This window comes from Anopheles gambiae, chromosome 3 (genome assembly GCF_943734735.2).
Source record: "Anopheles gambiae chromosome 3, idAnoGambNW_F1_1, whole genome shotgun sequence".
In the NCBI taxonomy this organism is placed as follows: Eukaryota; Metazoa; Arthropoda; class Insecta; order Diptera; family Culicidae; genus Anopheles; species Anopheles gambiae.
In genome coordinates this window covers 37,018,184-37,045,095 of record NC_064602.1, presented here as the reverse complement: position 1 = coordinate 37,045,095, position 26,912 = coordinate 37,018,184, and the positions used below count along the sequence as shown (strand labels likewise).

General features: G+C 43.7%; 1 protein-coding gene across 6 annotated transcripts in view; it reads right to left on the bottom strand.

Annotated features, from left to right (window-relative positions):
* Positions 1–1,726: 1,726 nt before the first annotated feature.
* LOC3292014 (uncharacterized) overlaps positions 1,727–26,912 on the bottom strand; it is a 48,222-nt gene continuing 23,036 nt past the window's right edge. For 5 of the 6 annotated variants that reach the window (XM_061656886.1, XM_061656888.1, XM_061656887.1 and 2 more), the window contains exons 4-9: positions 17,105–17,271; positions 7,899–8,043; positions 7,247–7,434; positions 6,890–7,130; positions 6,712–6,803; positions 1,727–6,116 (exon numbers count right to left, since the gene is read on the bottom strand). In XM_061656886.1, the coding sequence (XP_061512870.1) occupies positions 3,114–6,116; positions 6,712–6,803; positions 6,890–7,130; positions 7,247–7,434; positions 7,899–8,043; positions 17,105–17,271 (3,836 nt within the window). In that variant the 3' untranslated portion in view covers positions 1,727–3,113. The remainder of the gene's footprint in view (positions 6,117–6,711; positions 6,804–6,889; positions 7,131–7,246; positions 7,435–7,898; positions 8,044–17,104; positions 17,272–26,912) is intronic. The other variant, XM_061656891.1, reaches the window with a different exon arrangement.

Below are 26,912 nucleotides of genomic sequence, written 5' to 3'. Positions count from 1 at the left end.
TCCTGCCCATCATCGGCAGCGGAGGTGGAGGAGGAAACGGTCGGGGAACCACGGACGTGGGACGTGATCCTCTTGAACGTTTTGTTGATGTGGCCGACGAACGAGCCGCCGAACCAGGTGCCTTTACCTGCAGGGAAGGGAGTGGTTGGCGGTAATAGTGGTGTGGTCATTGGTAAGTTCAAAGCATACACAGGAGGAGGGAGAGTAAAGGTACAGACACACAGGGGTAATTGACCGCTATCATGGGTACAACATTTGTTGTTCATCGCTGCATCACTTTTCTTCGTCTTCGATGTGATGAAAAAGCCTTTCAGAATTGTACAACATGCGGAAAGAGGAAGAATGGAAAATTTTGCGACAGAGGACGTTGGTGATAAGGATAAGGAAGCCTGTCGAAGGGGCGCTGCGGCAATGCCTGTTACACACGAATATTATTGCTGGGTTTCCTTCCAATTTGTAGAGTCTTATTACCGGCACCACGGAGCGTTATTAGATGAGAGTTTCTACTTAATTTGTACAATCATACTAAGCGATTGTTACGTACTTTTAGTATACAGTACACCAGACAGTGATTTAAGTAATCACCTGTCAATATCTGTTTTTTTGTTTGCGATCTACTTCCATCCACCAGAACTGTAATAATCACGATTTGTCGGTCACTTCTTCCAACAATCATTTAACCCTATGGAAAGAACCCCTATTGAACAAAACGGGAAAGTTATTCAACGTTGTGTGTGCAGCAATATTACATGTAACATGTAACAGTATCATAAGAAGCGTGCGAACATTACATCTAACTTAGTTTTAGAGGTAGGATTTTTAGTGATCGTTTGTCCATTTCCAATGAAACACATTCCCGTGCTCCAGAGTACCCACTTCTGTACAAACAAATTTGGTAATTTGCTCGAGTGCAGCACATTTAGTACGAGTGACAATAGGATGCGTGTTGGTAAGATGACAACGTGAAATTATTAATTGTAAATCATTAAAAGTAGATTAATGAATAAGTGATGTTTTGGATAAAGGGAGATAGGGATGAACTAGGAGATGATGATTGTGTTGGTACGATATCCATTCCATTTAGAGAAGTGTGTGTGTGTATGTGTGTTTGTGTTTGTGTATGGGTTGGAGAGTGTATTATAATAAATTATTGTGCTAATATATGTCCAATTAGCCATTAGTCGATGTGCGCTTTGCGTAACTGATATTTGCAAAATAATAAAACGTGTGCAAGAATATACAAATGAACATAGAAACCGTACACCTTTTTTATCGTATCGTGTTAACAAAGTTATGGTGGTTATAGGTCGGTCACGTCCTGTGTGTCCTGTGTCCTTGGTAAACTTGTTAAATCCGACCTGCATAATGTGAGAGGAGCAGATAACAGACGCAGATGGGAGGGGTGAAGATAGTTACATGTAATGTGCTTTTTATAGCCCAATAAGCCTACACAGCCGCATGTACACACACACATACCCCCGCCGCATGGATAGATAAATGTGATGAATGGGCCGCAGTGATTTTTTTACACAAATACAAAACCGGGGTAGTGTATAATATAGTAGTTAACAAGCGTACGTGCAGAAAACAATGAGGTATCAACAAGCGCCGTTGAATTTCTCAATTTCTTTTTTCCACAAAACGAATAACACGAGGGGAGCTGCTGTCGCTTTCCCATACGGCAGCGACGAACGAGAAAATAAATTAACAACCCGGGGGCAATGTGTTGGTTTTTGGTTGTAACGCTTGAAGGATTGCTTCTCTTTAATCCATCCATCAAATTGCAAATAGGGGTTTTTAGCATAAACTTAACGCGTATCGCGGAAACAGTGTGGAAACGCTCTAAAGATTCACTGTAGGCTAAAAAAAAACAGACAGACATAAACAAAACATAATCTAAACACAAAAACAACGGCTACTAAACAAAACAAATCTTAACACGCGCCCACGTAACATTACACTAACAAATTAACGACAAAATGGGATATTTCTATCATCGTGCTAGGGGAGGATTTACCTCATCTACTACTAATACTACCTACTACTACTGCTGCAATAGAAACTATTTGTATGGGGCATCAAAAGAAGAAATTTGCTGTGAAAAAGGTGCTCCATGCAAGAAAATAACAAAAACAAAAGATTGACCGGGGCGCGGACCTCATTTCTCTTCCTGGCAATTTAAAAACTATACACAGCTAAACAATTACGAATTGGCCATCATTAACTAAACCGATTTATCTTTGAAACTGCCGCACAGGTTCGTTGCTTCGTTCAAATGGTTTCAATGATGAGCTTTGTGTATCGATCTGCGTGTCTTGTACTTCCTGCTCTTCTCTACTTGCTAAAATCGTGACCCGCGCAGCTACCACACAACACACAGGGCTCTGTTTGTACACGCACTCACTAAATTTCGATTTCGAAATTAGAACAAAACACTAATACAACAAATAATATGCTTTCTCTAGCTTTCTCTTAAGTAGCCACGTTACACATCTCCACTGCGCGCATTAAAACAAACAGCATTCGGACTTACTACGTACTATTCCCTTAGTATTATACTTATTTATCTACCCTACCTCTCTCGCGCTCTCTCTCTCTCTCTCTCTCTCTCTTACTCGATATTTCGTTTCTTCAACAATCGAACGTTTTTAAATCACAGCAATGCTTGCCAATTGAAATGTGTACTAGCTGTTATAAACTCTCTCTCTCTCTCTCTCTCTTTTCATCTGTCTCTGCTCACACACTTCATCTCCGCTCATACACGTCCATATATAGTCGATTGTGTCTGCAGGTCGAAACGGTACTGTGAATGCTATATTGTTCATATAAATCCACACACGACTTGTTTTGTGTAACGGAAAGACTATAAAGATACATTTGTAGCATATATCTAATCCAATCTTTCTCTCCATACAAACGAACGAACGTGGTTGTCAGCATGTCTAGTTGTGTGTGTGTGCGTGAGTGTAATTTTGTGTGTATGTATGAAGCGAGTTTTGGTAGGGGTCACAGGGGGTGTGTGGTGGTAATGTGTGTCAAGAAAAGGAAAATCTACGGGGAAAACTCAACAGGAAGGACACCACTTCGGGCGCGGTAGCGAGTGACCCAAGTTGCTATCGGTGGCTTGATCTATGATCATCACCAAGCTGACGATCGGACAGTGATCGATTGAGCATGATGGAGGGTGGTGGTGCTGCGTTGGTGGTGGTGCTAGTGGAGGTACCGTTGCCGGCAGATGATGGGAAGCTAGCGATCTCGCATTCGGGCCCACTGGTATCGAGCGTTTGCACTGCTACGGGAGCACTCAAGGTACGTTCGATTGAACGAACGGTCGAGCCACCGCCGGCCGCAATGTTCGACGAGGAGGAGGAGGACGACGAAGACGATGGTGCCACCGGCCCCGTCGCCGCTGCTGTGGCTGAGCGATGCTTCGGTATCGGTATCTTCATGGCCGCACGCAGCTCGGCACTAAGCTCGCGGAACGAGAACGGTGCGCAACGGTTGCTGCGGGCAAGGACGGGACTTCCACCGGTTGCTTGTACTGCGACGGCTGCTGATGATGGTGCCACCGCCAGTGAAGAGCATGAAGACGACGAACGGCTGGAGCTGTGCGTGGCGGTGGGACACTCGAACCGTTCATCACTGTCCTGCTTTCTGGTTTCGCTCGGCACCGGCGAATCCTTTGCCTTGCTTCCACCACCTACCGAGGTAACGATGTGTTGCAGCAATTTGTTACAGAAGCTGTGCCCACTGCCGGCTGCAACAAGCGTCCCACTGTCAGCGCCAACGGGCGATAGATGCTCCTCTGCCGCGTCCAACGGCGCATCGCTTTTGTTGATAATCTCAAACGAACTCTCGATCGAACCGTGCCTGGTGCCTTCGGTCGGTGACGCCGGCGGCACCGGACTGACGTTGAACCCGATCTTTACGTTCGTCGCTCTCGGCTTCACCACGCTACAGTCGGTGTCCGAAACGGTGATCGCTGCCGGTGGTGCCGATGAGAGCAGCGGAGCCGGAGGAGGAGGCGGCGGCTGCGGCGGCGGAGTCGGCGGTCCGGCCGGTTGCAGCAGCACCTCCTCGATGGTGGACGGGCGACGCGCGAGCGCCAGCTCTAGCCGCATCAGATGACCCGGGCTTTTGCCCGGCGATTCGTAGCTCAGCTGATTATCACAGAGAAAGGAGTAGTAATCGGTGGGCAGATTACAGCCAGCGATCTCTTTCAAGCTTCCCACCGCGTCGCTCGCCGTACTGGGGACGTTCGGTATGGGCATCTTTGTGGAGGGCACCGTCGGGCTCTTGGGAATGGTGACGCCGCCCGTGCTGCGCTCGGTGCTCTTCGTCACTTCCCCGGCAATGCAACCGGCGCCCGTGCCGAGAGGGTTGGTGGTGCGCAGCTGCACGCTTTTGGCCAGCGTTTCCTTCAAGTTCGGATCGCTGCGCATGTTGCGCAGCCAGCGAAACTTTAGCTTCGTTCTGCTGCCGCTGCTTCCTCCACTAGCATCGCCGGCACCGCCACCGGATCCTTTCCCCTTGGCCGACCCGTTGCCCACCGATACGCCCGACAGATTGCTGGCGCAGGACCCGTACAGTGTGTTCCCACCGAGAGCGCCATTGCCACTGCCGGCAGCGTGTTTTAGCTTCAGCGACCGTTTCTTCTTGCGCCGCATGGCCATCCCGAACCGGTGGAACGGCGAGGGGGACGAGAATTTGCTCTTCCCGCTACTACCACCACCACCGGCACCTCCACTAGCAACTCCGCTCTTGCCGCTGTCGGAAAGTTGGTCCACCGACGAAGCGCTTACCTGAACGCTAGACACCCCAACGGCACCATGCCCTATCGTACCCTCCCGCCCGGGCAATACCACGGCAGCAGTTGCACCGGCAAGCAAAGCGTGAGATTCTTGCGACGCACGTGCATCGCTTCCACCGCTGGCACCTGCAAACTGTAGCGCACCGGCATCGTACAGCATAACGGCCAGCGAAGAGCTATCCGAACCAGGTCGGAATAGGCCATCATCATCATCACCGTGCGGTGGCAGTGATGGTGGTGTGGCCGCCACCGGCTGCATTTGGATCGGATGGATCCGACAGATTTGGTTAAAAGTCTGGTTGGGTGTATTGGTGATGATGGTGGTGGTAGTAGTACTACTATCGCTACTAAAGGGAAGTTGTTGTTCGTGTTCGACGAGCTGATCGTAACTACTTTGACTACTTTTAGTGATGAGCCCACAACTACTACGAGTAAGAAGATAGTTCTCGTTGTCGCTGATACAACGACGAGGAGCGGAGGAGGAGGGAAGGGAGGAGATGAGGCGGGGTTTGCTGCTGCTGGCTACCGATACTCCAGTTGCTGCGGCCACCGTCGCTGCTGCCCGGATGGCGGATGGTGGTGGTGATGGTGGAAAAACGGAACTACTACTACTGCGGTTGTTTTGGTTGGGTTTGGTATTAGGTGTTGTTGTACTGGGGATTGTTGTTGTTGTTGCTTCTGCTGCTGCTGTAGCAGTGGCGAAGGTAATCGTAGCTGTTGCTGTTGCTGTATTCGCGGTTGTTGCTGAGTTGGTAGCTGTTGTTCTTGATTTGCACATGGTTTCCGATACTACTGTTTGACACTCACCGGATTCCCAGTCTTCGTCGGTACCCTCGGAAGAGCCGCCGGAATGGTTCAGCTGCCGCTGCTGTTGCTGAAGCTGCTGCTGCTGCTGCTGGTGTAGCTGCTGCTGGTGCTGCTGCTTCTGCTGATGTGCCGCCTGCCGTTGTTCAACGTCCGCCGTTTTCATACCGATACCGTAAAAAATGCCACTATTCTGTTGGTTGCCTCCCAACGATGCACGGTTGTTGTTCACCGATCGGTGTTGTAGCTGCTGTGGGTCGGTATAGTTGGAGCTAGGTATCAGCGATTGGCTCCGGTTCGACTGGTCGCGCATAGCCAGGTACTGGCGCTGTTGCTGCAGCTGCTGCTCGTGCTGTACCGTGTGATGCTGGTACGGCACGACGTGATGGTGGTTGTTCGTGTGTGTAGCGTTCTTTTGCGTTCCCTCGACCACTGACTGCGGCACAGGCCGGGCGTCCATCGTGTCGACGCACTCGCCCCGTCGATTGAGAAACACTTGCACCTACAAAAAAAGGGAAACATTCATAAGATTTTAGTGTAACGTACGCCATTGCAGAGACAGCCAACTCTACTAGTAATAGGAAAAACGAATTTTTTGTCGGAACTGGCTTCGTATAGCTCTGAAGTTTCCTAGAATCGATTCCAGATAGTAGGTCAGAAATCAGTTTCCAGAATCGGCTCTAGAATTGGTTCCGTAATCGGCTCCGCTATCGGAATCAGCTCCGGAATTGGCTCTGGGATCATAATCGGCTTCGAAATCGGAGTCGGTTTCGACATCTCCATAAGAAGAGACGTTTGGATCTAATGATTGTATTGATAGCCGCAAAGAATTCTCTTCAAAGAATTCTGATTCTCATTCCGGAGCTAATTCAAATTCTGGATTCAATTCTGATTCTGGTACCGGAACAAATTGCGATTCCCAGAGGTCGACTCCGATTCCGTAGCCAATTCTGATTCAGAAACCTATTCCGATTCCGGAATCGATTCCGAACTCAACTCCGGAATTGGCTGTGGAATCGGCTCAGGAATTGATTCCTAACACGGAATCGAAATCGAGTAGGTCCGAATCCAAGCTCCCACCACTAAACGCTACATACCTGTTCGGGGCACTTTTTGGCGCTACCTTTGTGCGCGTCGTCAATCTCTTGTTTGTCCAGTGTCAGGACGAATCGGCCCTGTGATTGGTCTTCTGTTCCGAAGGGTGAAAATATTGTAGCCAGAACACATTTTAGATTACTATACCTTTCAATAGAACACTACTACTGGTTCACTTACCGGCACCAGCTAGCTCGACGAAAAACGTATTGAACCAAAAGTGCCACCCTTTGTCGAGTTTGTTCGGTCGAAACTCGACCTTCACGTCGCCGGCCAGTGGCATACAGCAGTCGAGCTCGACCGATATGTAGTGGTCCGTGCGCCGGAACTTCACCAGCGGCAGCGGTTCCTTCATGTCCTTCTGCTGGATCGAGCCTACCTTCAACGGCAAATCGGCGGGAAAGATGCGCAGCTCAAGAATCTAAACACGAAGAAGAGGCGGAGGAGAAGGATAACGGTAGGTAGAGTTAATACGCAGTTAAACTGTTATGTGCAAGTGAGAACAGGCGATTGGAAGCTTCTCGGAACAGAGCTTACATAGAGCGACACCTTCCGGTACGTTAGGTTTTGGCGCAACAGCTGCTCGTAGTACACCACGTAGCGGCGCTGCGAAGGAATGGTGACCCCTTTCTTATCCTTCGTGCGCTTTTCCGCATAATACGTCAGTGCCTCGTGGGCTGTCTGGAAGCTGTTGTTGTACAGCAAGTAGCAGCAGATCATTGTTCCTGGTGAAGGGAAAAAGGTAGAGACGTAGAGTAAATAGTTTGCTGCAGAGTTTTATACAAAATCATTTCCCTGTTTGCGGCCCCCGGGGAATAGGACTGTTGATCTCAACAAGATTAGGGTGATTTTGTCCGTAGCTTACCGACTTTGTTTCAAAGCAAAATGCATCGAATGTTCGAAACACGACAAATGGAAGGTGTAGCTAAATCGTAACAATGGACGATAATGGGTCGCGATAAGGAGCAACGAACAAACTCGATTCATTCATAGGGCACACTCCCTTATCGATTGCATACAGAATGCTAAATACATCCGTTTTTGTGTGTGTCTTTCAATATTTAATACTTCGCTTATAAAGACCACTTTGGAATACCAATAAGCATGTTTAACAATATTTTTCAGTGACAACCCTTGTGCAACTTGTGCAACGGTGGTGATCAATATTGTACATCTCTGAAAAACTTACCCGTGCGTCCTTTGCCAGCCTTGCAGTGGATCGCCACGACATGCGAACTATCCGCATTCAGGAAGCTGTCCACATCTTTGCAGAACTTGTCGATCAGTTCGATATCCGGCGGGTTATGATCCTTGAACGGATATTCGGCATGGTACTGTGAAATAGAAAAAAATGAAAGAATTATGAGTAAATAAGAGACAGATAACTTTTGTTAATGTTCTCTTCTGTGTAGAGATAGTTCAACAATATTTGTGGTATGTAATGAATGCAAGAATCTAATAATTCAATCGATGAAGCTTTATTACAACTTTATATCACCATTACAGGGTTTCCCACGATTTATTGGATGGTTCCCATAATTTTTTTGTGGGTTCCCATATTTTTTTTATGCGTTCCCACGATCTTTTGTCCGTTTCCCAGAATTTTTGGTCCAATTGCATTGATATCCAATCGGAAAATACCAATAAATTATGGGAACGAATAAAAAATCTATGAGATACGATAAAATCGTGGGAACGCACCAAAAAATCATGGAAACTGACCAATACATCGTGGGAAACCCTGTCAATCAATCAAAATCTGGAGATAGTTGGGGTGAATAGAATATTTTGGTTGATAAAGATTTGAATTTATTTCATTTCTTATCAGGAAAATAGTTGAACCTAAAATCTAAGTTGAATCTAAAATTATTTATTTTTTGTATAATTATCAAATAACAATTCGTCTGATAATACTACTACTCGTTGCTGTTATATATCTCGCATAACAAGCAGTATGGTTTTAATCTATTTCAATTTCATTCTTTTTACAGTGAATTTACGTGGACCCTCGTACAGTGAGCTCCACTAGTTTCAGTGTTTCTTCGCTTGTTTAATGTATTTTAGAAGAACTTAATTATTAGATTCGTGCCAACATAATACTTCTTTCATGGATCTTTTGTGCATGTTCTTATTCATTTCAAGGATATATTAAAACACAAAAATACGATATGTTCTTGAGGGCTATCTTTAGTTGAAGGGAACGTTTAAACCCCGTTAAGATAAGCAAATATTAAGTCAATGTATCACATTTTTACAGCTTTTTATTATTGTAGCTTGAGTTTCGTCATTAAAAATCGAAACTAAAGTTTGATGAACATATTAAAATAATAGACTCCCTTCAAAATCAGTACGGAGCGCATTTTAGGTTCTCAAGAGCCGCCTGGGCCTTAATTTAGAGACCATTGCACTTCTCGTTACTTGGAGCAATCTTGTTGGGAGAGAAATTGCACTGCAAGAATGCAATGTGATTGTTTAAGGTTTGTTAGTGGAGTGTGATTATTTTATTCATATTTTTAAGTATTTCTTCCTTTGTTTAAGAAGCCCCTAAAATCAAGCCTAATTGCCAAACAAAACTATTTAATCACCAAATTCTGCCCACATCATCATTCTAACGTAACAAACTTTCCCATGCGTTGTGATAAACAAATATAAAACATCGCGTTTGCTGGCAAAAAAACCCCAACTCCCTTGTGCGCACGATTATCAATCCATTTCCTGAAAGTCACGCTTCTACTGGCCCGGCCTCGAGCAGTGTAGTAAGGCAGGCAGTATAGCGCGCGACCTACCATCAGTTTAACCTTCAACCAAACACACCCCTCTCGTGTCAAACGGACGCCTGACAATCAGAGCTGCAGTTACAGTGTGTGTTTCCCCCCCCCCCCCACTGCTTCTGCACATTCGCTCAAATGATTTACGTAGGCGGGCGGGCAGTAGAGCGCAGATTGGAAGAACATCATGCTATAATCACATCAACCAAATTGCAACGGCGGCAGTAGCAGCAGCAGCAGCGGCAGCACCAGCAACCCCGGCAGCTCGAGAGCAATCAAGTAAACGTCATTTGCATCGCGCGCGCGTCTCACAAGCGCTTCTTGCATTGATCGCTAATGCGAGAGGAGGCAACGAGATGGAGAGCGAGTGTGTGGAGTGTGTAGGTGTATATGATGCATCTTATTTTATTGCACCAATCCAATTCCCTGTCGCTGCACACCGACACACACACACACATGATGAGGAGGGGATGGGCGAGAAACGAACGATCCCCACAGCGACATCAGAAGATGATGGCGCACGGTTCGCGCGGGCAGGGCGTAAGATAAACTGCCTGCGCCTGCCTGCGCCTTCGTATGCGGTATTACTACTTGTTCTTTCCCGTTTTCTGTCTTCCCGTTTCTATCTTCACCTGCAATCACGCTGCACAAGATCGAGCAAATTTGCATGTTTAAGCACATTGTGATCCCGCGGCTTGCATAATCCGCCTCAAAACACTGCCTTTGCCTTTTAACTCGGCAAAGTATCGCGTGTCGAGCCCGATACGACCATGTGCACGTGTGTGTGTGTGTGCGTGTTTCATGGTGAACCAGAGAGCAGGCAGCAGCAACTTACTGCGGAAGTCGTTGGCACGTCGGGGCTGTAGCCGTGTCTAATTTGATTAAAATGTGAGCTTGGCTGAGGGCTGCAAAGCATTTAACACTCTGATACATATTAATAAACGAGAAATACACAGAGCAGAGCATATACAAGTTGGATACAAATACATTGGAAAGAGGAGAGAAAAAAAGGAAAAGATGACATACTTGCAATGTACAGTAAAGTATGGTTTATGGAAATTTATTTTTAGATACGCAGCAACTGATAAAAAGACATGCAATTTATGACTGACGATAATGATAAATTAATTATAAATAGACGCTTAATAAAACTTGAAAGATCTAACGCAAACACGTTAGCAATAAAATGGATTGAACGAGGGCAAAGTGTTTTAGAGAATGCAGCTAAATTAATCAATTAGCAAAACTACCCAATTTTTGTATTATTGCAGTGTTTTCCAAGTCACTTTCTAATGTGCACATCATTATTCACCGCATCCAAGATGTTTTTCGACAGCTGTCAAATGGTTACTTTGTTTTAAAATGAAATTTCAGTTTCAACACATGATTTTCAACACATAACAAAGAACTGTCAAACTCAAATAAGGCAGATCTTCTAACTTAGATGACTCCTATACTATTACAATAAGTCCTTCTTCTACTATCTGGCGTAACGACCTACTTACTGGCGACTTAGTGAGCACCACAGAGACGGATAGGGAATCCTTGCAAAAGGGTGCATCATGTGGACATATGAATTTTGAACCCACGATGTGCTTATATTGAGTAAAACAAACACGAGATCATCTAATTCAAGGGCAACAGAATAAGATCTATAGTGCCAGATAAGATATTCTTCTTCTTCTATTTGGCGTAACGTCCTACGCGGACATGCCGGCCTTTACAGGCTTTCAAGACTTAATTAATTACCACGAAGCCGAATTCTCAATCCTTGCTACGGGGGGGTGGGGGGTCCTGTGTAGGTTTGAACCTATGACGGGCATGTTATTGAGTCGTTCGAGTAAACGACTGTACAATGGGACCGCCCCCAGTGCAAAATAAGCACCAGATAAGTATGTAAGTGCAAAACTCAAATTTTCCAACAAATTATAGAACTATCTCTTGACGAAACACAGTAAAAATATAAAATATAATAAAATTACATATTAACATTTGCATCTAAAAAACGCACAAAAATTGAACCAAAAATTGTTTCCGAGGGTTTTCCTTAACTTTCAATAATAGTATCCCACGAGTCAGCAGACAAAATTTGACACCTCTAGCAGTCGACTGTAATGGCCAAAAAAGTTAGGCAACTTCGTTTAGCAGCGTGCGCGATCATAGAACGACACCCCGTAGCGTCTAAAAGGGACTCCTTGCGGCAGTTTGTGGACGTCGTATAAGCCTGTTCCGGTATCTATAACATCTCGGCACTATTAGAGAACAATCAGAGCATCGAAAGAAAGCCCAGTTCTTAATGGCCGACATCTCTGAGCGACAAGAAGCTTCAAAGAATGCAGAAAATGGAAACCGAGGGACAAGTCGCTACATCGCTGCATTCGCTTGGCGCTTGGGAGGTCGATGCAACCGGCCAAACAGTGAAATAATGTCCTGGGAAACATGAACAAACATATCAGGAAGCAGAAATCACGTCCACTGTCTTCGCAGCGGCAAGCAATGACACCAAAACTCAGTTTTGGGTAAATTTCGGTGCAATTTTGATATGACACCCGTAGTCCGCGAACTGGTCCAACATCCCCCAACTGTGTCCCATCATTTTTTTTCCAGATAAATATAATGCAAACGCTCTACTCCTACAATTTTGTTGCGAAAACTTGGGAGGAATTGATAAAAAACGAAGGTAGACCCTTTTAAACATGTCGACACGAATGTCCGCCATGGCAAAAAATCGGATAACTGACAAAAGGCAGCCCGCATGGTCGTGGTTTTATTTTTGCAAGAAAGCTTTAATAACTACCTTTCAAAGGATGTTCATGAAAAGAAATTATCTCGCTTAGCTTTTTTTCTACCGCCAGGCGAACAAAGTCTTTAATGCAAACGTTAACATATGAACTGAAACGTTCACATTCCTATCAAAGCATCGTTTTGCCCAACTCTAATCATTGCGGCAATCAGTTGGATTGAGTTGAGTATTTTAAACACTATACTATCAAGCTTACATTAATAGATGTTGCGCTTTTGTAGCGCTTGATCCTGGTTGAGCAAACAAACGAAAGAAACAATAATGTTTTGTCTACTTCAATTCCAAGAAGTAATACACCCAGCTTCCTGACTGTTATAATCTCAATAAAACAAATACAAAAAGTTTGAAAAAAAAAGAAACGAAGTAATTTCAAACTCATCAATGCAAATAAATATTTCCAACATTACTTTTAACGAGACGCCTCATTCGTCTACATAATTCTCCTTCGCCATTTTTCCACGCAATAACACATCCAAATCTCTCCTTCACAACCTTCACACTTCATGTGCCAGCAGCAGGCATAATTCGAGACACAACACACCATCCGGCGTCTCCCCATGCATCCTGATGTTGGATACACACAGCCAGGTGTGCGCGGCGATCGATATTCTAAAATAAAATGTTAATTGCTCATCGTTTGGGCGGAATAATCGGGGAGCAGTGGTGTGTTGTGTCTGCGCGTCTGCTGTTGGTGGCACCACACAGGCGATGGAAATTGCTACGAAGCTACGAGAGAAGGAGAGCGGGCAGCAGTGGAAAATTGCTACCGGCGCAAACCAATCTCATCCCCATTACCGGATGTGTGAACAGACAGCAGAGTTCCGGGCACAAACACACCACACAGGCCCATATTTGCAACCCACCTACGCGTCGCTAGCCAGCGGAGACGGTGGCTGGAGGCCACCATCCTAGCGGCACTCGGGTGTATGGGTTATGTGCGTCCCGCACCTCTCTCCATCCTGTCGATTGATCAAGGAAAACTGGCGACACTTTGCCAGTGCCTTCGAGCATGGCAACAGCACCACACCCCACCGACAGCATCAGAAGCGCACCAACCAACGCACGCGACCATCCGCTTGCCGCGCGCGTTACAAAAAGACGTTCCGGGAAGCGTGATAAGGAAAACCGTTCAATCCTTCAATTAAAAGAGCGGGCGCGGACGGTACAAGAACGAGCAGCGTTCGCCCTTTTCGCAGAATCACGACAATTTTCGCCCACCGTTTGGCCCTAGCAACAGCGAGCTGCAGTAGCCGCTCTGACGGTTGGTAAATTGAGGCGACACCCAACATGCGCCAACCGCAGTACCTTCGATTAGCGCACGGGCGCGTAACGTTTAGCGCGTACAATCATCGAAAAAAGCATTCGCGAACGGGGAAACAGGAGGAGCAGGAGGAGGAGGAGAGCTGTGTGTATAATGCGCTGACCGCGACCGACCGAGACAACTGGCGCGCGCGTGTATTTTCTCACAGACGACCGGCCTCTCGCTACACTGCCACCCGCTCTTGCCCACGGAAACAATGCACTTGCGCTTCCCCCCCGTCGTCCCGCACACACGAACGACTGACAACGATCATCACCGGGAGGGGTGCAAAGATCGCCATCAACACACCATTATAAGTATCACCACTAACCACCACCAGCAGCACCCGCGTTTCTCCCACCCGACGATGACGATGATGCCGTCCGTTGTCGAGTCGCGAATAATGATGAAACGATTAAGTGATCTTTATCGATGCGAGCCGAGTGAGGAGGAGGAGGAGCCACACCGGCAGTGGTGTTGGATTGATGCATGGCGGTTTTCACAAAACTCTCTCTCTAAATGTGCAAATTATTTGATTGTTAAATCATCGCTATCGCGATAATTGATTGCAACCTATAGTCAGCTGTTGCTGCTGCTGCTTCTGCTACAGGTACGGGGAGAACGGGGGAGAAGCAATGCATCTGCGATAGGTAAATTGCATCTGGCAATATTTCACACATTTACAGCTCTATCAAAGACGGCTGACAATCACAACCTGGGGTTGTTAGGTTTTTTTTTGTCTCCGACACACACAGACACGAGTCTCCGTTTATTGCACACACACACACACGCACAGTTGCTAATGGTTGATGTTTCCGAGAGCTTACAATCAAGGTGTCTGTCTCCATCGTCCTCCCTCGATCGTGCTGCTGCTGCTGCTGCCGCGCGACCGTGGGGAGGGTGTTTGACCCCCACGGTAGTGATGGTGGTGCATCTGTTGTGCACCATCACCATCACTTATTGTGCATTTAATTTGCAGCAGCAGTGACACCGTTTGGCAATGTGCTCTTTTGCACTGTTAAACGATCGTAAAAAAAGGCATCATCGGAAGGGATACTACACGTCTGGTGCATTCAATGACAGTTTAAACTAGGAAACTGTTACAAATCAGCAAGGTAAGAGGTAAGATTCGATTATGATTTTTTAAAATGATTTTGATTGATACAGTAGTTGCCGCTAAATGTTGACTCTAATCAATTTTTGATTCTAACGCATTTATTTTTTTCTGTAAGTGTACAGTATTTGACTCTTTCTGATGCACACTGTTAAAAATTGTTGCCTTAGGAAAAAAAAAGTCAAAATTTAGCGACAATCACTACAAATAGATAGTCTCCGTCGGCTATAACAATTAACAATACAGGGTTTTCCTGTCCAATAAAAAACATTCCACTTGTTCATAACGATTGTCTTTTGGAATAAACACCGCTGTCTACCACGTGATCACACGTCAGATGGTGAAAGCTACTCTGTCCAATTTAATAATACAATTGTTATCTTTGATTGTCTGATACGGCACGGTTTGTTTCATTAGACAACATTTGGCAAAAATTAAAATGAATTCAAACACATTACTTTTATTCAAGCAAGATGCAGAGTAAACCATACATTCCAGTAAATCATAACATTAACTTTGTTAATACTGCTACTACCACAAGAAACCGTGCCGAATCTGACAGATGATAAATCGAATACGACAATTGTGTTATTAAATTGGGCAGAATAGCTTACACCATCTGACGTGTGATTAAGTGTGTCTTAAGTAAGGCAGCGGTGTCTTTTCCAAAAGACAATTGTTATACACAAGTAAAAAGTTGTTTATAGGAATGGAAAAAAACCCTGTTAAAGAAACAACGGTTTATAGTTTTATAATAAAATCTACTCAGTTTATTGTTTTGTTTTCTTCGAATTAAGAACCTCTAACCATTTCAAGGAAAGGATCAGAACAAAGTAAGTGTGATAAACATGTAACACATGTTCAAACTATTCGAAAAGTTTTACTTATTTACTTCTACTATGATTTTACAACAAATATTTCATTCGAAGTTCAATTCGTTAACTAATAAATCCCTTATTTAGAAACAAAACGTCGTTGTTGTACATTCAACTAGGTGTCTCTTTATTTTCAAACAATACAAAAGAGACATTTAAATCGTTAGACAATATTGCAATTAAATATGTACAATGCTTTGCTGGATGTATTACAATTCATTTTAAGTACAATTGTATTCCAATTCACTCGTTTATTTCCATCGATATTCTATGTAAATGATAAAAATGTAGAAATACAATAACTTTCAAGCAACTATTAAAAGTTGTAATTAGAATAGCAAGCTTAATAATCTACAGCGATCGCTTAAGCCATTAAATAGCATCAATTATGTCCATGGTATTGAACGTTATCATTGAATTGTTGATTCTGTAGCAACTGTGACATACTTTAAAATGTTGTAAATGTATACTGGACAATGTGTTCTGTAACACGAAACACTGGAATAAAATGTTTAAAAAGTATTTCATAATTAGCATTGTTGCTTCTGGATGGAACCCAGTGGAGCAAGACAACGGTCTTGGTTCCTTTTTTATTTATTTGTGTAGACTTTGAGCTTAATTGTTGCTGCCACGTCAATCTCTATGAATGGGCCTCTTTCCTTTTGAAGATCGTAGACTGAAATTTCAGCCTATCAGCTGGTTTGCATTGTATAGCAGCTTTCGAGCTATCTAAGTGGGTATAATATACAGGTGGGATAAGCCCAGGGGTATGTATTTAGAGGGTTGATTTTTAGCGATTCTGCTTCTGCATGAAGATTTTAATAGTGTTTTATGTATTCGTCAAACTATCAGAAAGCCTGTTTGAGTAAAAAATTCACCTGTCCTGTCAAAAAGTGACGTTCAAATTTGCTTGAAAAAACCTGTGAGACCATCGTGACCAAGTAAATACGCTTTGATTCCAGATTCTACCACCTGATCTCCTTAAAGCACCTTGGGATGAATGTATACACGACCTTGTTTTGACATTTTTTTCCAGCAGGTACTCGAATCTAATTCTAGATTTGAGGTTTAAACAATCAAATAGGTAACGAATAGGTAACCAAATAGGTAACGAATACGATGTTCTAATCATCACTACTCCCCTACCCGATAGGTTCCATTAAAGGCAAAAACTACTGTTTGTAAATACAAAAAAAATGTCCTTTTTTAATATTAAACTTCATAGAAATCACATCCAGAGAGGTTGGTGGTTGGCAAAGTTTAGTAGGAAATTATCTTTAAAAAATACGAAAACATCATAGTGGAGTATTATCTATAGATCAAAATACATTGAGACGCGACAAACAATAAACTCCAAAAAATTGGGCTTTCTGTAAATTAATGAACTCAGAGGAATTTAAACGAAACCTTCCCAATGTGCTATAAGATCTCCATAAACAGAAACAATAGCTATAGCCATCGTTGATTGAAACACTACGCAACAACACACCATTATCATTTTATTATCAATCTGTAAGGTTTGATGCCTCACTTACCGGAAACAATTTCGGATCGTACGTACGCTCCGAGCAAAGGTTGTACACTTTGAACTTTTTGTCGTGCCGCTGGGTGAGTAGCTTGACCACGTGTTCGCGATTATTCCGGTAGATGGCCTCCACGTTGCCCGCCGGAAAGCCCATGGCGATGATCTTTGGCGTAATATCTGAAACGAAGGAAAAGGAGAGACATTTAGTATCAAACGCACGAGAGCAATACTTTGATGCTTTATTACATTTGATGCTCTTTGGCATCCTCTGTGATCTGCCTGCAATCCCTGTGAATCCCCCAGTGAACCACCATCGACAAGTGTGTTAAAATGTAGTCGTCCCTCAAAAGAGCACTGAGGAATGCTGAACGATGCTCGGAGATTTGATTTGTATACTAATTGGCCAGCAGACAAGTATGCTTATGCAGTGCTCCACCCACCCCTTGTAATGCTGCGCTACACACCATGATTGCACACAAAACATTGTGGCAAAATGTAGCCCAGCCGAGTTCGACGGATCGCATGTTCTATCCCGCTCGTGTGCTAAGTAAGCGCGCTCTATCCTACCTGATAAAAGCACTATTTTCTCGACGAGCACGGGAAAAAGGCATTGGGAAATCCATGCCCCACGAGATCACAGACCACCCATGCGAATATGTGTATGATAATGAAAACATAATCACATATCACCGTGCACACCGTTGATGTGCTGCTACTGTGCATCGCGCTATTCCTCCATCCATTTCTGCGCAAGAATTCAAAGGGGAGGCCGTAGAACACAGGAAGCGAAGAACTTTATCCAGCTGCACCTGACTGCACCATTGCTACGCTGCATTACACGGTAATTGTATCACGGCATAGAGAGGGCACACATCACGACGGCATTCCCTTCCGGCGCCCCATGAGGATGACGGCCCAGAGCATTCTCTCTGGAGCTTTTATTTTTATCCATTCTTTCCATTCTGCCTTCCCATGCAGACGCAGGTCGGTCGGCCGCATAAAATACGGTAGCAACAAAACCCGGGTGAAGATATAATTTGCATACCTAATTGCCACTGATTTGCACATAAATACATCGGGACACATACGTGGATACACACCACCATCACAGAGCAGACGCAACGCTACGCGGGGGAAAAAGAGAGCTGAAATGGTGAATTATGAAGTGTAGAGCGGGTCGGCTTGTGCCCAGGTTTGAATTTGGACCGAAACTGCGAATGAATAAAACAAATGACGGAGGAAGGTGTTACAAGGAACGTCATGACTGCCTGCCCACATACACACACATACACACACCCCTGATATTCTCCTGCAAGAAGCCTTCTACAATCCACTTCGCGATCGTGTTCATTCCCTTCAGCAAGTACAACGTTTTCGCTAATGGTCGAATGAAACGCAACACACGCACGCTCAACACCCTCCCCCCGGGGCCAGCGGCCGGTGGTATGGGGGAAGGGTTAGTGTGCGCCACTTGATTTATGATCACGATGCACTTGACGCCAAAAGTAGCCCCCCCCCCCCCCCCCCCCCCGTTGCAGTAGATCAACCGGGTTGGGTTGGGGGAGGTTCCTTTACAATTTACTTGCTTTTTTTTTACTTCGTGCCACGCTACACCTTATTAGCGTGCGTTGAATAAATGTAGTAGGGAACAACACGCGCCACCCTGGTCCCCTAAACCGCCGCCACAGGTGTGCATGTGCACAACATAGCGCAGCGGCTGCTTGATTGTGTGTGATTGCCGCGCGCTTTTATGAGAAGAAATGCATTTGAAATGCAGATTTCCGTCAACCGGCAGCAATGGCTGGTGGACGGTGTACGACGGTGGGGCGGGTGGGTGTTAATGTAAGCGATCTGAGCTGAAAACGCTTGATAGGGGAAAATGTGTAAAACACTTGCTAATCTCACGAAACAAGTTTCTGGTAAAGCTTATTTTAATTGGAAACCGATTGGAAGCCGATTTACAGACCATTTTATAGAGGGTGATAGAAACTGATAGAAACTCTTTTAAATGCAATTCAGAATTATTCGTTTAGAATACATTTTTTGTTTTATTAGAATCATGCTCCATGATATTGGAATCCTTTTACATTCTCTACTATATTTGTAACATTGGAATTTTATACTTTACGGGCATGTTATGTCGTATGATTTAACACGACTGTTCCACGAGATTCTGTTCGTTAAACAGATGTTAAAATATACGACCAAGACATTATCAATCATTAAACCAAACACCAAACACTCCACTATTTCCATCCGGAGTCGTCCGAAGTCGGCTGGAGTTGCTTGGAGTCGGATTCATCCGGAGTCGGTCCGAGTCGGCCGAAGACGGCCGGTGCAATGTGTTTCTGGTCAGGCATTTTATTTATGTTAGACATATTATTTATGTTTTTTTTTTCCTCTTTCGTTTTGCGCGTGCACTTTTAAAACAGGCATTTATTTCTAAGAAAAGTGGTTTGAGTCGACAGTAGTCAGCAAGAGACGGAGTTGGAGATGAAATGTCTGACCACAAGAACATTGCACTGGCCGTCTCTACCTAACTCCGGACGACACTGACTTGAGCCAATTTCGGACTTCTCCCTACGACTCCAACTCAGGACGACACTGACTCCGGATGACTACGGCCGACTCCGGTTGACTCGGAACGACTCCAGACGACCCCGAATGACTCCGGATGACTCCAGATAACTCCGGATGACTCTGGATGACTCCGGATAACTCAGGATGACTCCGGATAACTCCGGATGACTCCGGACGCCGGATTTTGCATTGGCTCAACAACCGTTGTCGGTCAAGGCCTGTCTGTACGACTTGTGGGGTTAGCTTTCAGAGAATTTTTGGATTACCTCCTCATAGCAGGATAGTCAGTCCTACGTATGGCGGCATGGCCGCCTATTTGGGACATGAACCCATGACCCATGTTGTTAAGTCGTACGAGTTGACGACTGTACTACGAGACTGGCTTTGGTTTACATTTCTTTCATAATTAAAAAAAGCAGTTTTAAACATTTTTCAACAAAATATGTAGACTTCATTCAAAAATAAATATCAAAATACATATAAGCTGATCGAGCCTGCAACGAATCGGTGTTTGTTTACATATTTTCAGGCTAAAATAAACTGGTGTGAACATTTGAAAAACATCTATTTAAGCGTGTGGTTTAGTGGTATGTTTAGGGTTGACATTATTTCAACGGTCAAGTGTCAAACTACATACATAAAAGCGTATTAACCCCCCATTATTTAACGTGTTAAATGTTATACGGGTTTTAGTACCGCAGAACCTCTACAAACATCGAACAAAACATTAAAAAAACAAAGTATTTTAAGGGTTTTTATCGTCGGCAATAAATTTAAACATTAAACATACATTGGATGTGCCCTATAGACTATAGACACAAGCTAAAACTACCAACGCTATATCCCATAGTTTCGTTCTCCTTAAAACATGTAAACGAAGCCATGCTTCCAAGCCGTAAATTGATATTTAAACGTTATTTGATTAGAATGATAGGCACGTAATGAATTAATCATAACACACATGTCGTCCTCGAATGAGCCCCTAACAGCACACCCCCATGCCCAAGAATATGATGCAAATTGAGCCAGTTCACGTAACGAGGATGTTATTTGTTGACCCACGTGCGTTCGGCGGTCACTGTTTGATGATCATCTATCAAATGAGCACCGACCGCTACTAGCAGACAACACCACTCCGGGCTCAATTAGTACTAATTAGTAATGGAGGCGCCGTTTTATTCCAGTGTGTGACATTTCCCGTCCACTGTGTGTATGCCTTGAGCTACCGCCGCTACCACAGAGAGATCGAGAGATACGAGTTTTTCCATGATCAAGTGTGTTCCTTTGCTCTTTGTGACGATTGAACCGGTTCTGGCCCGCAGTCTAGCAGCCCTCTATCACAAAGCAATCATACACACACACACATGTGCATATCTATTTGGCTTGGCCTCCGTTGTTTTTTTTTCTCTTCCTCTCTCTCTCTCTGGCGGTGTCCCTGACCGAAACACGATCAGGTTAACACCGCGCGCGGTCATCTCGTCCGCCCCCCCCCCCCCCCCCCCCCTTCAACGGCTCAACACAGCCACGCACTCGGTCGAACTTTGAGGAGTTGAGATCCCAAACGCACATTCGTTTGCGAACGACAAGGGGAAACGATGACAAACGTTTTGGCGGTTCGTCGCTTGTCTACGCGATTTGAATGCAAGCAAAGAAACTTGGCCAACACCATCAGATCGGCGCGTCGTCACGTTCGGCCAATTGAGGAAGAAGAGCGAAACCGTGCAGCAAGCAAGAAACCACGAGACACACATCCTTTCAAATGGCGTAGTGAAAAAAAAACGCGTAACAACAAACACTAGTAGCAGCTGGCCGAGCAGCAGCAAGTGTGTGGGATTTCCGAAAAAAAAAATCATAGCAAACTTGCGGCCGGTGGTTTAAACAGCTGGAACACCCGTCGAGGAAGGACAAGCAGAGTGTTACACGATAAAAAAAAACGCAGACAAGAATCGCGCCCCATTTACTAGAACAAGTGTCAGCATGACCAACGCACTCTTGTGGTACACCTTTTAGCGGAACTTTTCTATTTTTATACTAAATCAATGGTAAAACCAAAACGAGGAACTTTGGCATGCAATAATTAGCATCAGGCGCTGCCTATCACAGAGCATCATTTTTGAAAAATCATCAAAATTCCCACCAAAACTGTGAAATAATGGCGGGGGGTGTGTGTTGCAGTTGCTTGTGGCAAAGGCGGCGTAGAATTTGACCGACATTTGGCTGAACGCTGAGAACGTTGACTGGTGCTGCTGCCGCTGTGTCAAGCATACACAAACCGACACACAAACGCTCGGGGCACGTTTACACTCTTCAGATCTCAAGGACAGCAGCAACATTATGAGCACAATAACGATCGATCAAGCGAACGAAACACGCGCGCGCACACGATCGAGTTTTCCCGCCAAAGGGAGAGAGACAGAGCAAGAGCGAGAGAGCAAAACAGCACACCAACCAACCAACCCCGGGGGTCTATGACCGATTCTTCGTTTGGCATTGGAAAGTGGTCCCCGTTCGAGGGCGATGTGGGGTTGAAAGGTATAGTTAAATGCTTCGCCGCTTGCACACCGGTCATCCCACCCCGGTGCTGTGTCTAATGTGGCACACGGGAGACAGAACGAGAGGTGTTTATTTAAAAGGCAGAAAACCGACCTAGCGCCACGGACATTATGGTACACCACTAGGGGGAGAGCGAAACTGTTGGGATTGGGGCGCCAGTGGATTAAGATGTTGAAGTTTGCAACCGGGGAGGGAACAAGAGCATGGTTATGTGTGGTTTGAATTTGCATTGCATTGCAAGTGAAAGAAAGCAACTTGTCGTACGAAGTACCTGATTTTTTTTAAACTAAAAACACAAGAAAATTAAGACACGAACCTAACCTTAACGCTTAAAAAGAACTCTTCGTCTTTTCGCAAATAATTTTCGCGACATCACACAAAGCCATAACATGCTTACACACAAATATATGTGGCGAAGCTCTATCGTTTTGCCGGCTAATCTGTTTGCCCTGTCAGTATCAGCCAGTTCAGTGAGACGCAGCTGCGGTCGTAGTAGGCGCACACAATCATCCTGCTTCCGTTGATGGTTTCACCGCAAGCAATCGAAGAACGTAAAACGTAAGCAGCAGCAAGCTCCGTGGGCTATGCGGCGACACGCACGTACACTGCGACGGACCGTGTGTTGTGTGTTGTGCATTACTTGCAACATTGTTGCAAGCGACGTAAACATTAACCGTCTGTTCTATCTTCGCTTCGCAAAGTGCTATGAAATGCTTCGTTACAACTGGAGGTGATAGGATTTAAAAAAAAGGAACACACAACGCACAAAAGGAATGCGCGATTGCACTTAAACCCTTAAAGTGTTGTGTATGTCGGAAACGTTTTGTGGTTAATCGACTGACACAAAAAGATACTTTTTCGACAAGGAAATCCAAACTTTTCGTGTGATCGTGAACAAAGATATCTCAAATTAGGTATAATTTGCATACGTTCCGTTAAAAAACATTTAATGATTAGTTGTAACATCTTAGTTTAAATGCAAAATAAAATAATGTCTAATTTCGTGTTTGTTTTTCTTTTCGTTTCAGTTTACTTAATAATAAACCTAATTATTAACTTATTATTATGATAATGATTTTTGTTTTACTTAATAACATCAACAATACGACAAAGCAACCCTGGTTCGATTGTGGAATGGTAGTTTGTTTGTACTGAGAAAAAAATGAAGTTGTTTTTGCTAATCGATTAAAATTAAAAACTCTTTGTTTTGTGTAGCTTTTTGCTAGAAATGTAATTGGCTCTGAAGTTGCTTTATTTATAATATGATTTTATACATGTTTCATCAGTTAAATTCGTTCTATTGAAATAAAATTCTACAGGGGATTTTTTAAATCATGTGATTCAAAGTCTCCTTTTGAGAATAAATAAAAATAAAAGACTTTTTTTGATACAAATGTTATTGAAGCGGCGCTATTTATTTTTTCAAAATACATGTATAGGGAAAAGTCGGTAATGACGGACAATGACGGACAATGCGGGTAAGATGGACATTTCTTATGATTACTGGATAAAATTTAGTAATTAAACAATTGAACATTTTGAGCATGATTTATGTCAAATTTCGAAGATTTTAGCTTTTAATAAGAAATAAATAGAAAGATTAAATTTTTTAAGAAACAGCTTTTGCTTCTGCTATTAATTGTTGATTAACAAGGTCATCAAATTACCTAAATATGGCCAACCGGAAGTTATGAACCGACCGGCAGACTATAGAAACCATTGAAATCCGCGAAGAACGGAACACAGGGTAAAACCACAGTCATACATTATGCTTTTACTCACACCATGCTTAAGAGGCCCCTCACGAAAACCCAATACATCTTACCTCGATTTGGACCCAACTGGTTTTTGTGTTTTATCAACAAGCAGAAGAGACATTACTATGACTCAGAGGAGAATTCTGTGTGATTTAAAGGATTTAAAAGATGATTTTGATTTGGTGGATAAAATGGCCTAATGGGCCTACCTATTCATTAACAAGTCCACCAAACTTGTTGGGGTTGTGGGGTTGTTTTTTTGTATATTCAGGACTATTGACTGCTGTTAATGGCCTATGTTTCAATAATGTCTTAAACTTTTGATGCTACGGTGTGTCGGAAGTGGCATTTGTAATTAAATTCTGGTTAAACGAAACGTCATTAGAAAATATATTTTTTAAGGAAGTACGAGAAAGTGGAAAGCTATAGGCAGTGTTAAAATCTAATATACCACTTCAATTACCAATTACACGTTTGCTACACGTGTCCATCTCACCCTTCATAGTGTCTATCTTTCCCATATTATGTTCTTAATTGATGACAAAAACATACAAATTGATTGTAACCTACAACTTTCAACATATTTATGCTGATAAAGTATGAGAGTAAAATAAGGCTTACGTATTTTCAGGGTCGCTGCATTTATATATCTCAAGCTTTTCAACATGTTTCTTAATACGTCCGTCTTAACCTACGTTCGCCTTGTTTTTAATTAGATTTTTGTCAATAGTTTCATTCAAAACAATTGCTATTTTTTACCATTTACGAAAACCATACAAACAAATCGATTGCCAAGGGTTTATTTACATACTTTTTTCATCAAATTGGCCTGCTTTATTTTGTTTATAATGCCCTCGCCGTATGACGCAACAGACCTGAATTTACTTGGAATCGCAGAAGTGGCAGCACTCGTGGCTCTCGTTTGGTGATAGCGCGCGTGCCTGCCTGCCTGCCTGCCTGTGCGCGTTTCCGATTGAGTTTGCGTTTGAGTCAACCGACTGTGTGTGGCCAGCCAAGCCGCCGCATCAGCACTATCGTATGTGTCTAGCATTACCCCCGCCAGGCGATAAGGCGATAATTTTAGCGTGCTGTACAGGCGACGAAACCCCCAACATGTGGCTGGGCTGCTTTTTTCGCGCTTGCGTTTTTTTTGTGTGCTACGGTCAAGCAATCCCCAAACTGCAATGGAAATGCAATAAGTCACATCAAGCGTGGGCGTGTGTGGGTCCTTGTGCATTAGACACACGAGCAGCATCATCACCAACCAGGACAATTTATGATGTTTAAAGTGATTTTATGCAGTGAGCTGATCTTTGATATAGGAAGGTTCGGACTACGCAAGGGCCAGATTGGATTATCAACACAGCCTGACCCGCAGGAGCAGTAGCTCGCAACAACTGGAGCGCAGTGCGGAGGGGTGGTGCCATCGGAAACGGCGGGATGTGCGAAATTATTTAAGGTGTATGACTCGATTTTTACAACCAAAATGACGGACAACTGCAATCGAACACCACACGACACGCTCACGAATCAAAGTAGTTGCGTCATCGTGCAGGAAGATGACTATGTAACAGTGGCAATTGAAAACAAGGTCAAAGGCATGATTGTGGTATCATTAGAACGTTTTTTTCATTTGCTAATGTTTGATTGTAGCCGAGGTAGGAATCGGTGACGTATTGATGTGTGCAAATTTATGCTTCAAAAATAAAGGAATTAACAAATTAAACAGATAAATGAACAAGTTGAATCACAAATTAAATTTTTGAATTTAAAAGCATTTAAAGGTAATTACAATGCTACACCAAAAGGAAGGAAGGTCTTCACATAAATTGAATCATTTTCTTAAATACACTGCCCCAATGCTAAAAATACAGTTCCATTTCGATACAGTTTGTCTCTCACTCACTTATTTTTTTCTGCAAGGCACCCATTTTTGACAGCGTGTCAAAGAATGTTTGCCTCTAGGGCATCGATTCTTGAAGGTGAGCATACATTGTTGAAGGTGCATACATTTTTGTCTGTAAGGAATCAATTTTGAACTGTGAGTCAATCGCTTTACTGTGTATTCCAAAATTATTGAAATTAAGTTAAGTAGCTTTTTTATTAACTCTTTTTAACAATTTTTATGAAAATTTTGGAAGTTTTAGTGGGGTAAAATAGTCGGCATATATTTTCAGGTGTAAGCAGTGGCTTTAGAATTTTTAAAATTTCATAATTTGAAAATTGCAAAATTATCACAATTTTTACAAGATTCAAACATACCAATTTTCAAATTTTCAAACGGACACAAACAGATGGGTTAGAGTTACAAACTGATGCCTTAGAGCCAAAATTTGGTGGAAACGACTGTAAATAGAATAAATTTTATTTAGGTGTTAAAATATATGAAAGCCCCATTGTGCCTCAGCTGTGTAACATTTTCGTGTGATCGACTATCTGTAAACTCGGATCAGTGTATGTAAATATTTCCTCAGCTGATCATAAAGCTCCATATATTTACCTTCCAATAAATATCGTTTGGTGGGTTGTATTATCTTATCCGGTTTGGTTTAACATCTAAATTAGCGTTTTTCCTCCATTTAAAAACAAAAAAGCAATACCAGCATTTACACACATCCAGCACTAGAAATTTGATCGACAACAGATCGTTTCCAAACTTCCTTTTTCTTGGCATTTCTCAAAAAAAAAAACGCATTCTTGTGCACTCCCCCCATTTGCCCAGCCCCCGCGGCGACCGAGTCGATCGCCATATATCGTCGCCGTGTCTCCCGATGACCTCGAACAAAAATAGCACAAAACACTTGTGACGCGATCGCGCACGTACTTGACGGGGGTACGTGTGTGTGTGTGTGTGACAAACTTCGTGAAGGTCATTTATGACCGAAAAGACCCGCGAAGCGTAAAGACTGGACGACGCGTGCATTGGGC